Below are 12341 nucleotides of genomic sequence, written 5' to 3' on the forward strand. Positions count from 1 at the left end.
AAGTTTTTCAACTATTTATAGCGGTTACCTTAAATTACTTTCTATTTGTTACAATAATAAATATCAGATCAACTCAGGGTTGACTTTTTTTTTTTTTTTTTTTTGGTATTTTAACAGTTGCATAATGTTCTTTCTTTTTTTTTTTTTTTGCCTCTAAATGCAGGTTTTTTTTTTTATAATAAATTTTATTTCTATATTCCCCATACAATTGCAGCCCCCCCATTCTAACCCCAATCCCTCCCCTCCCGCCCCCCCACCCCCAAAAAGTGTCTCTGGTTCATAGTTTTTTGTTGATTTTGATTTTCACCTTCTTATAGTTATTCATTTTCCTGGTCCCTTATTTAAGTTTTCTAGATTCCTGCTATGAGTGAGACCATCCGGTATTTTTCTTTTTCTTTCTGGCTTATTTCGCTGAGCATGATCCCTTCCAGAGCCATCCATGTTGCTGCAAATGGCATGTGTTTATCTTTTTTGAATGCTGAGTAATATTCCATGGTGTATATGGACCACATCTTCTTGATCCAGTCATCTATTTTTGGGCATTTGGGCTGTTTCCAAAGCTTAGCTATTGTAAACAGTGTTGCTATAAACATAGGGGTGCAGGTGCTCTTTGGAATGGATGTTTCTGTGTCCTTTGGGTAAATACCTAGGAGTGGAATTGCTGGATCATATGGATATAGCTTCCTAATTCTTCCTTCAAAAGGTAAATTCTATGTGGCATACAAATTCCAAAGGAAAACATTTGAAATTTGTAAACAGATTTTAAAATTTAGGATTATCAAAGTTATCTAGTAAAAAGTAGAGTTGCTTACAAATTACAAAAGTGGCATTTTAGAAATAAGGCAAAATTTTAATTAGTGATATCATTAAAATAACATACACCCAAAGACATATGTATTTGGTCAAAGTTCAATTGTTTGGCCCATCAGGTCAACATCCAGTCTTATTTCAGATCCATTTGGCAGTACAGGGCTTATATTTTCATATGCCCTCCCTTCCTGATACATAGAAAACAAATGATTAAGTACTATGTGTCTACAGAGAGCATGAGTCATTCATTCCAAGAGCCCAGAGTGATGGCACTCCCTCAGCCTAAGAACAAGCCAGGGTTTTGCACAGCTACTGAAAATTAATGGCAGTTTCACTAGCCTTAAAAAAACACAACAACAAAAAACAGGGTATGCATAAGTAATCAGAACCAAGTTTCATTTCCTTCCAACAACAAAGGATATTATTGCTCTGAAAAGATCAACACCAAGTCAAACAGAAGAGGAAAGGGTTCTAAAATGAGAAGCTGAACATTCCAATTGTTAGCTCATTCATGCTTTGATTTTCAGAATTTATTTAGGCCAGGAGAATAAGCTAAATAGTAATTTTTTTCAGGTACCATCTCAGAAATGCAGAATTTTACATGTTTCTTTGAACTCTCTAAAGGTAATTATTTTACAGTATTCAGCCAGTGAATCCAATGCAGAGGTCACCGCAGCTGCTGATTTCCCAGTGTGAACTCCAACTCAGTGGTTGTCATTATCATCATCTGGGACCTTTAGAAAATACTGATACAGGGAGGGCTTCACCTGTGAAAGTCTGATTCAATTGGTTAGGGTGGGTTCCTGACACAGATATCTGTAAATCTCCCCCAGGTGACTACAGTATACAGCCAGGTTGAGAATTACGGGTCCAAGTGACTAAAGGTGACTGGGTGGTTAGTAACTGAGTTTTATCCATCAGTCTGATCAAAGATGATGTCTGTGCCATGTACAACTTTGAACTCTTTCAAGCAATAAAACACCATAAACTGCATAAATATCTTACAGTAGATTGGCATAAAAGCTAAGAATACTTAAAAGATGAGCGATACCACCATAGAAAGGAATCTGTAGGATGTTTAGACTTTTCTATTAACATGGATCTAATTCCATTTCTATCAACATGGATCTAATTCCACTGCAGCAAGAGGGTGACAAAGTTTTGATCGTGATCATGAAGGATATCAGAAATTGTTTTGAAACTACAATATCCAAACTAAAATTGTTAGGATTTTCTATCCGAAATATGAAGTCCTGATTGTCACATTTTTTTTTTAATAGAGGCATGTTTTATTTATTTATTTGTTTGTTTTGTTTATACATGCACTGGGTACAGTCAGAAGCGCGGGAGGGTGAGAGAACTCACCAGAGACAGAGCGGGGAGCAGAGCAGGCAGAAAGACCGAAGCACACTGCTGAGGGGAGCAGCGGGGGGCAGGAGAGGTCTGCACACCATGTGGGACCCTCCTCAGGTGGCCGGGGAGCAGCCCGGGATCGAACCAGTGCCGCAGAGGTCGCCGGCAGCTTCGCAACCCAGCGCTCAACCACTGCGCCACCGGGGAGGCCCTGATTGTCACATTTTAAGAAAGCCATGATACAACTCAAAAAATAAGAGGACAACTGAAGAAAAAGACTTTGGCGATTCAAAAAAGATAAACACATGCAATTTGCAGCAACATGGATGGCGCTGGAAGGGATCATGCTCAGCGAAATAAGCCAAAAAGAAAAAGAAAAATACCGGATGGTCTCACTCATAACAGGAATCTAGAAAACTTAAATAAGGGACCAGGAAAATGAATATAAGAAAGTGAAAATCAAAATCAACAAAAAACTATGAACCAGAGACACTTTTTGGGGGGCGGGGGGCGGGAGGGGAAGGATTGGGGTCAGAATGGGGCGTTTGCAATTGTATGGGGGAATATAAAATTTATTATTTAAAAAAAAAAGAAAAAGAAAAAGACTTTGGCGAAAGGTCAGAGAATGTAACTAGGTTCTGGGAGCACCTGATGGAAATATAAAAATTTATCAGAGGTGTGGACGTTATGGTAAATTCAGAAAAACAGTATAGGAAAGACATTTAAATGATGTGGTTGGGGATAAAAGAAGGAAAGTTCAGCTTAAATTCTAACTTTCCAAACTCAATAACCCAAAGAAACTAAAAATATAACCAGTTCAAACAAAGATTAGATAAATCCTTAGTTAACAAATCCATAATTCATCACTTGAGAAACATAGCAATGTTAGGAAATAACCCTACCTGTTCTTCCCCAAACTGCCCTTTGATATAAGTTTCAGAAATAGGATTCTGAGAGCTAAATGAGAGCATAAATGAATTAACAATTGTTTTCCTTCTCTCATTTTAGAGCTCTTAACCAAGATGCATACAATTAGCACTTTATTAATTAAAAAATGCAACCTTTCTCCCAGCTGGTGTTTAAACAATTTCCTATTTTTCCTGAAAACTTCGTTGAAAACTAACTAAATCTCTCCCATCTAGAATTGTTTGTGTAGCTATTCTGCTGCCACTGGTCCTCACCAACAAAAAGTTTTGCCTTCTAACCCACCATCAGGTCTAGGATCTGCCACTTTAATTGTCCTTAAATGACGACCTGCTTCCAGATCAAACAAGACCACAGCAGGGTCGTGTGAGTCAAGCAATGGGGAGAACTTGTACTATTTCAGTCTGGCCAGTTAGGCACTATTCATTCTCATAAATTTTTTTTAAGTACCCAATTAGAACAAAGAAGGGTGGGACAGAGTTATTTCTGGTTCAGAACAAAACAAAAAAAGGGCATAAGGTTCACTAGTGCATACAACCAGTTTCTATGCTTAGAGAGAAACAATCACAGAAAATGTACAATGGAAAGAAACTGCACAGAACTAAGTAAAGGAGCACCTCTCTTGCCATGTTCTTTACGGGGAAGAAAAACATTTTCACTTCTCACTAATTTGGTGAAAAAACAGCGAGACCTCAAACTTCACGGCTCAGCTCCAATCTCCCACAGACCCGTCTTAAGCTCTCTCACGGGGTCTGTCACTCTAGAACCTGTGTGTGTCTATGCCCCCCTGGAGCACACACACTGGCCTAGAGCAGAGACAGTGTTTCATCTGGCTTTTTACTTTGGCACAAATGCTAGAGATAGCTCTTTAAAAAATGTTTGCTGAAAGAACAAAATGACTTCACGGAATCTTAAAATTAATATAATTTGGAAGGAGAAAGAAATATGTTAGTTAGATGAGGGAAGTAGAATTGCTTTTTTGAGAAAGGTGCAAATGCTTTTTGAAAGGTGCAAAAGGAGACAGATGCAATAGTACTAGAGATGAATTCTGAACTCAAGAAGCACAGCCACCCGGAAGGGAGACTAGCAAACTATAACTACTGTACTAAACTCTTTGGTCTGTCCACAGAGCTGGCTGTGCCTGGGGAGGGGTGAGGTATATTATTCTGGAAATAGGGAGAATGTTTTTATCTGGGGTAAAAGCAAAGTATAAGGATACTGTGAAAAACCATCATTGTACATGCAAACTACTAAAATTAATAGCACTGTGGCATATTTAAACTTACCTAACATCTCATTTAGAAGCTATGACTGTTTCAAATCGTTTATATTGACCATTGCAGAGATTGTGGAATTTCAAGTTCAGTGTAAGTGAAAAGCTGTTTCAAAGAGTAAGATTAATAAAGAAAATGAAGCACTTCTTAATATTCTACTAACAATTTTTTTTAAATACAAGGTTAAACTTGAAAGAAATGGAAATTAAAATGAAGGAACGCTTAAAAAATACCAAGGAACACTGACCTCGTATCAACCAAAGCAAGCATGAGTGGATGCTGTTTTGTGCATGAGAGCAGCTCCCTTAAGGGTCTCACAGCAACTGAAAAATGAGTCATTCTAACAGTGCATGGGATTTAATTTAGGTACTACCCGTATGTGTTGTGATAGAACTGTAATACCTCCATGTTCAGTGTTATCCTCACTTCTAAAATATTATTTATACATGATCATGCAATATACTAGTAACAGCTACTGATAATGAAAATAAATATTATATCCCTATTTGTTAAACATACCGATTCAAATGTTCTCAGCTCAATCATGGTGAGTTGACACGACGATTATGACTTACACCCAGCAACGAGTGATTATTTGTTAGCGGTCCTGTGACACTGCTCTTACTCCTCAGACTCAAGCTTCGGGGGCAAGATTTTAAAAGATAGTATTTTAAAACATTTGAAGGAACAGAACAACTTACAAAAAGAGAGAGAGAGTAATACAGTTTGTGGATACCCCCGCAACACCAAAAAAAAAAAAAAAAATAGAAAAGACAAGGTTAGACTATGGCTCTGAGAACGCACTGAATCAACAGCATGGGCAAACTAGTTTGATTTCCAGATAGTCAAGTATCTATCCGCAAATACAGCAACTAATTTTGTTATAAATCAGAAAGACCAAAACCAGCAACAAGCAACAGTTTTTTGCATAAGAGCCAGTTTGAAAAAATTAAAATGCTTATGGGTCCCACTTGTTTTCACTCAAAAAGTGAACAGATTTATTGAATTCCACAGACTTGAAAGCTAGATTCTGCTCTTTACTGAATAAAATAGCACTGAGAAATGAGCACGACTTCTTTTATGTGTTCTGATCTCATAGTCTCCACTTAATCCTCCCAATAACCTCTCTGCTGTTGAAGGTACACAGGGGCGACCAGGGATTAGAGTTACTTCAATTCATTCAATATAATTTTTTACAGAAGAACTGCTGCAGGCAAGGTGCTGGGATACAGCAATGACTCTCCATCCCCTCTCGTTCTGGCTGAGATAAACCGGGCAAGTAGGGCACAGGAGTCTTGCAGCCTGCATCAGCACCAATGCAGCCAGGCTGGTAAAAGACCAGGCTGTCAAGGTACCCTGGTTTCCGGCGCTGGCATGCTCTACCCTGAAAGGCCTTTGAGAATGCTTCCCCTTTAGCGCTAGCTTTTAGCCAGTCCTGGGCTCTGCTGGCCAGGCCCGCTTCAGAACACAAGTATCTAGGAACCTGTGTTTCTGCAAAGGTTGCCTCCCTCTTTGAAGACAGTTGACCTAAATACTTTTTCTCCTCCATTCCCTCTCTGCTTTATGTACTCTGAAAGGGTACCTGTGAAACTGGATCTAGGACTCCTGCAAAACTAGACTAGGAAAGGCTTCAGGTTGCTCATCAGTGGCTGAAATAGTCCCATGCAGTACATATCAATGCATCAAGGTTCCCACTTAGAGAGATACCCTATATCTACTATTCCTTCCCAAACTTATTCCTTCTAAGTACTGAAGAGAAACTTGATAAATTGTCCGTAACTGGAAAATTGATTAGTTGATCTATCATATAACAACATTCCCTGTAACTATATAAAGTAATTTTGCAAGATAGGAATCAGGGCAGGTATGGGGTCAAAGAACAAACCAGTAATCCTGTTATCAGCATTTTCATTCTGTCCAGATCTTTCCTCAGTGTGTGTGCTTTGACAATTGACAGGTAATTTTATTCTGTACATAGGCTACCCTATAATGAATATGACAGCTAAAGATACATTTCAAATATTACCCATAAAAATATAAACCCTACAACTATGTATACAAGAGGTAAAAAAGTTTAGAAACCATTTTTTGTCAATATTATGAAAACTTTGGCTTTGGAGTCATACAATGGGTTAGAGGTCTGGCTCTCCCTCTTACTCTGTGAACTTGAACAAATTACTTAATTGTGCCTCAGTTTCCTCACCTGTTAAATGAGGATAATAGTAAAACTCTCCTCCTGAGGCCTATGGTGAGGGGCAGGGAGATGAAACAGTATAAACACAGGGCTCAGAGGAATGTCTGGTTCAGAAAAATGCTCAAATAAAAGCTATTATTACTAGCTACTATCTGAGTTGATGATACAGACAACAAAATATGCACAAAAATGCCCCTCAACCTATAAAATATTTCTAAGAATTGTTATTAGTCCCTCTTGAAAGGTTTTGCTTATTTTTAAAGGCAAAGAAGGGGGGGGGGAACTTTGCAATGATGAATTTTTCTACCTTGCATAAAATAAAAGTATTGCCCTGTTCAATCCAACTGATAGTCTGTTAGAAATATAAAATATGGCATAACAAGTAGTTTGGGTGGGCATCCCTGATGGCACAAGGGTTAAGATGCAACCTATGAAGCTAACCGCAGCCACTGCAGCACAAGTTCCATTCCTGGCCAGCCAGGGAGCTACCCACATGGCGCAGCAGACTTCTCCTGACTCCCCCTGGGGGAGCAACGAGCAAGACAGGAGAGGTCTGCTGTGCCATGGGGGTAGCTCCCTGGCCAGAAATTGAACTCATGCTGCAGTGGCTGGTGATAGCTTGATAGTGCTGAGACTTAAACCCTTGCAGGAAGCCATTTATTGTAAAGAAAGTAAAGATGAAATATACGACCCAAAAAAACAAACTCAAAACCAAAAATGATTAGATTTTTTAATAATATAATTAACAATTTTAATTAAAATGTCTTATTATATTTTATCAAGGGAATTTATGAATTTTTAGCAGACATGATTTTTTTCTTTTTACTATTTCTCGATGTTTATTTAAAAATTTTTAAATGTACTATTTTTTCTTATATCATTAATTTTTGGACAATATGATTCCTTCCCTGAGGTGAGGAACATGACATTTTAAGAGGTAAAATTCAAAATCTCATTTCAAAATAAATACTAAATGACAGAAAACTCTATGCTAAATTTAGTTTTATACGATGATTCTTTAGAAGAGATAAAAGTTCTGTGTGGATTTCAAGTCCATTACTGTAATTTCACACTCAAAAAGTTAACTTTATACGACATATTAAAAATAATTTTATTATCAAAACATAACTAAGAACAGGGGCACTTTATGCCTCTGTGCGTCTGAGAGCTAGTCTCCCGTCCAAAACACACCTTTCCTGGTGTTCACCAATCAGAGGGCCGTCTCTATATGCACAGTTTACTTGCTAATGAATGTCACGTGTATGACAGATGCTTCGCCCTCTTTTCACGGTCACTGAGCGTCAGAACAGAATGAAGTGCACCACCCGCAAAATTATATAACACCATTACAGCAGACGAAGGCACAAGGCCTCATGGGGTAATTTTAAGACTAAAGAGATAAGATCACATCACCCTTTCCCAACAGCGAACTGTATTATATTCCTTGTTAGGGCTTTAAATTACCATTCTTATTCTCAGACGGCAAAACTCTACTCTCAGGAAAGATTACTGAACGATGACACTGACTTTTATCCCTTTCCCTGGTAGACAATAAAATGGAATTACCTAAACATTTTTCTCTGGTGGTCATTACCTTGCAGTAGACACAAGCCTTCTCCAAAAAGCAGTGCTATGTACTCACTATCCTTAAAAAAAAAAAAAAAAAAAAAAAAAAAAAGGAAACAAAAGAAAAATAACAGTACTGCTTAGCTAGAAATAAATTCTGAAAAAATTTAAAGGCTAAAGAAAATAAGGAAAATTACCATGAAGATTGGGGTGAGGGCAAGTGTGATGCTAAATCAGACAGAAAAATATAACACAAGTGGAAGTGCACTTTTCCTCAGATTTCCTCACCCAGCTGGACAGAAATTTTCCACCCCAATTAGAAGATATTCAAAACAAGGCCTAAAATGAGTAACAAACATAAGATCCCATTTCTATGGCAATGATATTACTGAGAGAAAACTTGGACTTCAATTTGATTCAGTTCAATTCAACCAAAAATGCCTTCGTAAAGAGTGAAATATGGTTGTTGCCTCAGGGAATGCACTGGAGAAGGAGAAAGCAAATTATTATATGGTGCAGTAAGGGTTATAATCAAAGAGTGTACTAAGTGTATAAAGCACCTGGAAACACAATCGAGGTGACCAACAATTCTGCCCCCGGGGGTAGGGGAGTCCTCGTGGGGGTAGCATCTGAGCTGGATCTTTACAGAATAAATGACACAGGACAAGAGGCTAACGCTAACAAACAATCCACGCTAATGAAAGAGTCATTTTAACCTTGACTGTCAATACTAATTGATTCTTCTGATGTCAATAGCCACAAACAGTAGAGCCACAATGTCTGCAGGCTTTTCTGGTCTTACAGTACTGCCCTTTGGAAAAGAAAAGGATTTGGTCAGTAATCTATTCAGATGACTAACCATAAAGAACGAGCAGAGATTTTAACTGTTGTCATTACAAATAATAGCAAAACCGGCCATAAAGGCAGAGGGAAAAGGTCCAATAAAATGAAAAGAATTTCAAATGATTCCTTATATAGAAAAAGATCTGAGAAACACTTATTCAATTAAAATACCATTATTAAATAGCCATTCTTTAAAAGGATCTGCAGTCTGGAGAGATGAGACTATGTGGTAAAGTCAAGTGCATGGGAGTCTTTTATTCACTACCTATCTCGAATATCTGAAGATCAAAACAGGCTATTACTTCTGAAACATAAAGGCCCCTTCCTTCCTCTAGACTCTGGATCCACTTCAGCCTGGGGCCTTCTATATCTTAAGTGAGATAAACTTAATTGTAAAAAAAAAGTTTTTAATTTGCCTTCTGATATGGACTTTGGATATATAAACAGAAATTCAAACCACATGGCTACCTTCAAAATCTAGGCCCAGGTTACCCTGTGAAGAGTCCTTAAAAGCACAAGCCTGTAGCTCATCTGAGCTGCTTTAGCTCAGAAGTATGGGTTTAAGTTTCCTTCCACTGAAAGGTAAGTCATTAGCCAACATTCTAGAAGAGTGGACTGACTTTACTTAAGGAGAGTAATTTATCTCCAATCAGCCATTCCGATTGGAGAACTTCCTGGGTGCAAGAAAAAAAATACAAACCAGAGTGACAAATAATTTACTTAAAACCCCTCCTTTTCAGAGGATTCTGACCTAACCTCTTTCCAAGTAATTCCACCAGCTTGGTTCATCTCTGTCAATCTTAGGGGTGAAAGGAGAGAGCCAGCCTAGAAATGCAAACAACCAAATCCACCCTATTTATATATGGCTCAAGTCACTCTCTATCCAAGGAGTCCCTGAGAGTTCTTCATGAAACATGTCAATTCTTGTCCTCCAAGACAAACACAGAACGCTAACCAAATTGGTCTCATTTTAAGAACATTTTCATAGTGGAGAAGGATTATAAAGGACAGCTCTCATTTTATAGTTGAGGAAATGAGGCACAGAAGTGGATTGTTCCATAAGGTGAAAATGACTAAGTGCAGCATCCAGATCTAATAAGTAATCTTTTTTTTTCTTTTTCTTTTTTTTTTTTTAAAGATCTATTCATCTATCTATACAAGCACTAGGCACAGTCAGAGTGCAGGAGGGTGAGAGAACCCACCAGAGCCAGAGCGGGGAACAGAGCAGGCAGACTGACGAAGTACACTGCTGAGGGGAGCAGCGGGCGGCAGGAAGGGTCTGCGTGCCATGTGGGACCCTCGCCGGCGGCCAGGGATCGAACCAGCGCTGCAGAGGCTGCGGGCAGCTTCGCAGCCCAGCGCTCAACCGCTGTGCCACCAGGGGAGGCCCGTTCTTTTTTTTATAGTATAGTTTCTTCTTTTTTTTTTTTTAAGATTTATTATGCAAACAACAGCTGGGGTACAGGCCAGAGGTGTGAGGGGGTGAAAGGCATCACCAGAGACAGAGTGGGGAGCAGAACAGGCAGATTGACTGAAATACACTGCTGAGGGGAGCAGCAGGCGAGACAGGAGAGGTTGGCCGCACCATGTGAGTTGCTCCCTGGCCGGCTGGGGGATGGAACTCGCTGGGGTATGGAACTCATGCTGCAGAGGCTGACAGCTTCACAGGCTGCATCTTAACCCTTGAGCCACCAGAGAGGCCCCTTTAATAACTAATCTTATCATCAAAAGGGTGGACTCCATGACAGCTAGGGAATTTTGCAGTCTACCATTCTTCAAGTTAAAGCCTTGCCCTAACTTGGGGTGGGGGTGAAGTATTGGGAGAAGAGCCAAGTAAACAATCAAATCAGGAAAAACAGAGGAAAAAACAAGAAGACCGGGGACTGGCCTAAACTTGCCTTTCTACAACAACTGTCTCAACATCAAGAACCTCATCTGTGTGCAAGAGTGTCTCTTCCATTCTGAGGAGGAAATAAATGATATCCATAAGAAAATACACCCAGCGCTTAGGGTAAAGTATTATCTTCACTTCTCCAGCAAGTCAGCTAGCAGGCCTTCATGACTGCTTCTCATAACCTTCTGCCAGAAAGTGTTTTGGGGGCCCATTCTTCTCTCTGTGACCTTGGGCACGTTACTCAACCTTTCCCATATGTCCCCCCACGTGAAAAAAGGATCCCACCACCTGCTTTGCAAAGTAGTTGTGGGGTTGGGATAACAGATTTAGGGGCCGGTCCTTGGAAACCATCCTAAGATGGTAACTGCTGTGATGGGAAAAGCTCCTTGAGACCTTTTATACTTTTCAATTCACTCCGTGTAATGTTTACCTGCACCAGGTACAAGAATTCAAAGTAAATTTGAAAGGTACAGGCTGGTCCTTTAAAATACTCTCACCTCTGAAGTGAAAGATCTGGGGGGTGATTGCGGGCAAGGCCTGGCGACCTCAAATTTGGAGGTGCTATGGGCCCCCTCAGCAGGAAGCGCCCCCCTGGACTGTCAGCCTGCTGAGGGCAGGAGCCGCTCTGCTGGACTCCACCACAAACTCGTCTTCCCCAGGCGATCCAGCGGGTGTAGACGCGGGCATCTCGGGGCTTACACGACACCCAAGCGCGGGGCAACGATCCGTTTTGCATCGCACGATACCGAGTCACACAAAATGCGAAGCGCCGAGCGCCACGGGTTAACTGCCTCCAGAGGGGCGCCGCGCCTCGGGTGCCGCCGGGGGACGGGCTGGAGTCACGCCTCCACAGCACGGGCCGGACGGGCCCCGCGGCCGCCGGGGGTGCGGCTCGGGGGACGCTCCGCTCCGGGGCGCTCGCGTCGGGCCCGGGCCCGGGGTTCGAACCCGGCGCGGCGGCGAGGGCGCCGTCAGGCCGCGGGCAACGGAGACGCGGCCGCGCCCCGAGACCGGCTCCAACTTTCTGGCGGGGCGGCCGACCCCGACCGCGGCGCTCGGGGGGGCCGCCCCGCGTTCCCGGGGCCGCCGCGGGGGGACGGGGCCGGCGCGGGCCCCCCGAGCGCGCCCGGGACGCGACCGCGGCGCCCCCCGCCGGCCCCCCGCGGCGCCCCCGCCCGCCCCCGCCCCCGCCCGCGCCCCGCGCCTCACCGGGCCGGAGCTGGAGGCCGCCGTCGCGCCGGCTGCACCAGAGCGCGCGCTCGCCGCGCTGCAGGATGTAGTGGTCCTTGGCTTGGAACAGCTCCATGCCGGGCCCGCGCCCGCGGCTCCGCGCCCTGGCCCGGCGGCGCCCGCCGGGGGGCGCGCGGGGCGTCCTCGGCGGCCGGGGACGCCGGAGCCCGCGCCCGGAGCGGCCGGCGGGGCGCGGCGGCTGAGGGAGCGCCCGGGCGGCCCGGCCCGGAGGGGAACGCGCCGCGGCGGTGGC

General features: G+C 42.4%; 1 protein-coding gene across 2 annotated transcripts in view; it reads right to left on the bottom strand.

Annotated features, from left to right (window-relative positions):
- The window catches only part of INPP5F (inositol polyphosphate-5-phosphatase F), a 66012-nt gene extending 53671 nt beyond the window's left edge, over positions 1 to 12341 (bottom strand). The window contains exon 1 of one of the 2 annotated variants that reach the window (XM_037497652.2): positions 12068 to 12341. In XM_037497652.2, coding sequence (XP_037353549.1) covers positions 12068 to 12164 — 97 coding nt within the window. In that variant the 5' untranslated portion in view covers positions 12165 to 12341. Of the gene's footprint in view, positions 1 to 4373; positions 4470 to 12067 lie in introns of those variants that run through there. The other variant, XM_037497654.2, reaches the window with a different exon arrangement.

Source organism: Talpa occidentalis, unplaced genomic scaffold (genome assembly GCF_014898055.3).
Source record: "Talpa occidentalis isolate TD23 unplaced genomic scaffold, MPIMG_talOcc4v2.1 talOcc4.8, whole genome shotgun sequence".
NCBI lineage: Eukaryota > Metazoa > Chordata > Mammalia > Eulipotyphla > Talpidae > Talpa > Talpa occidentalis.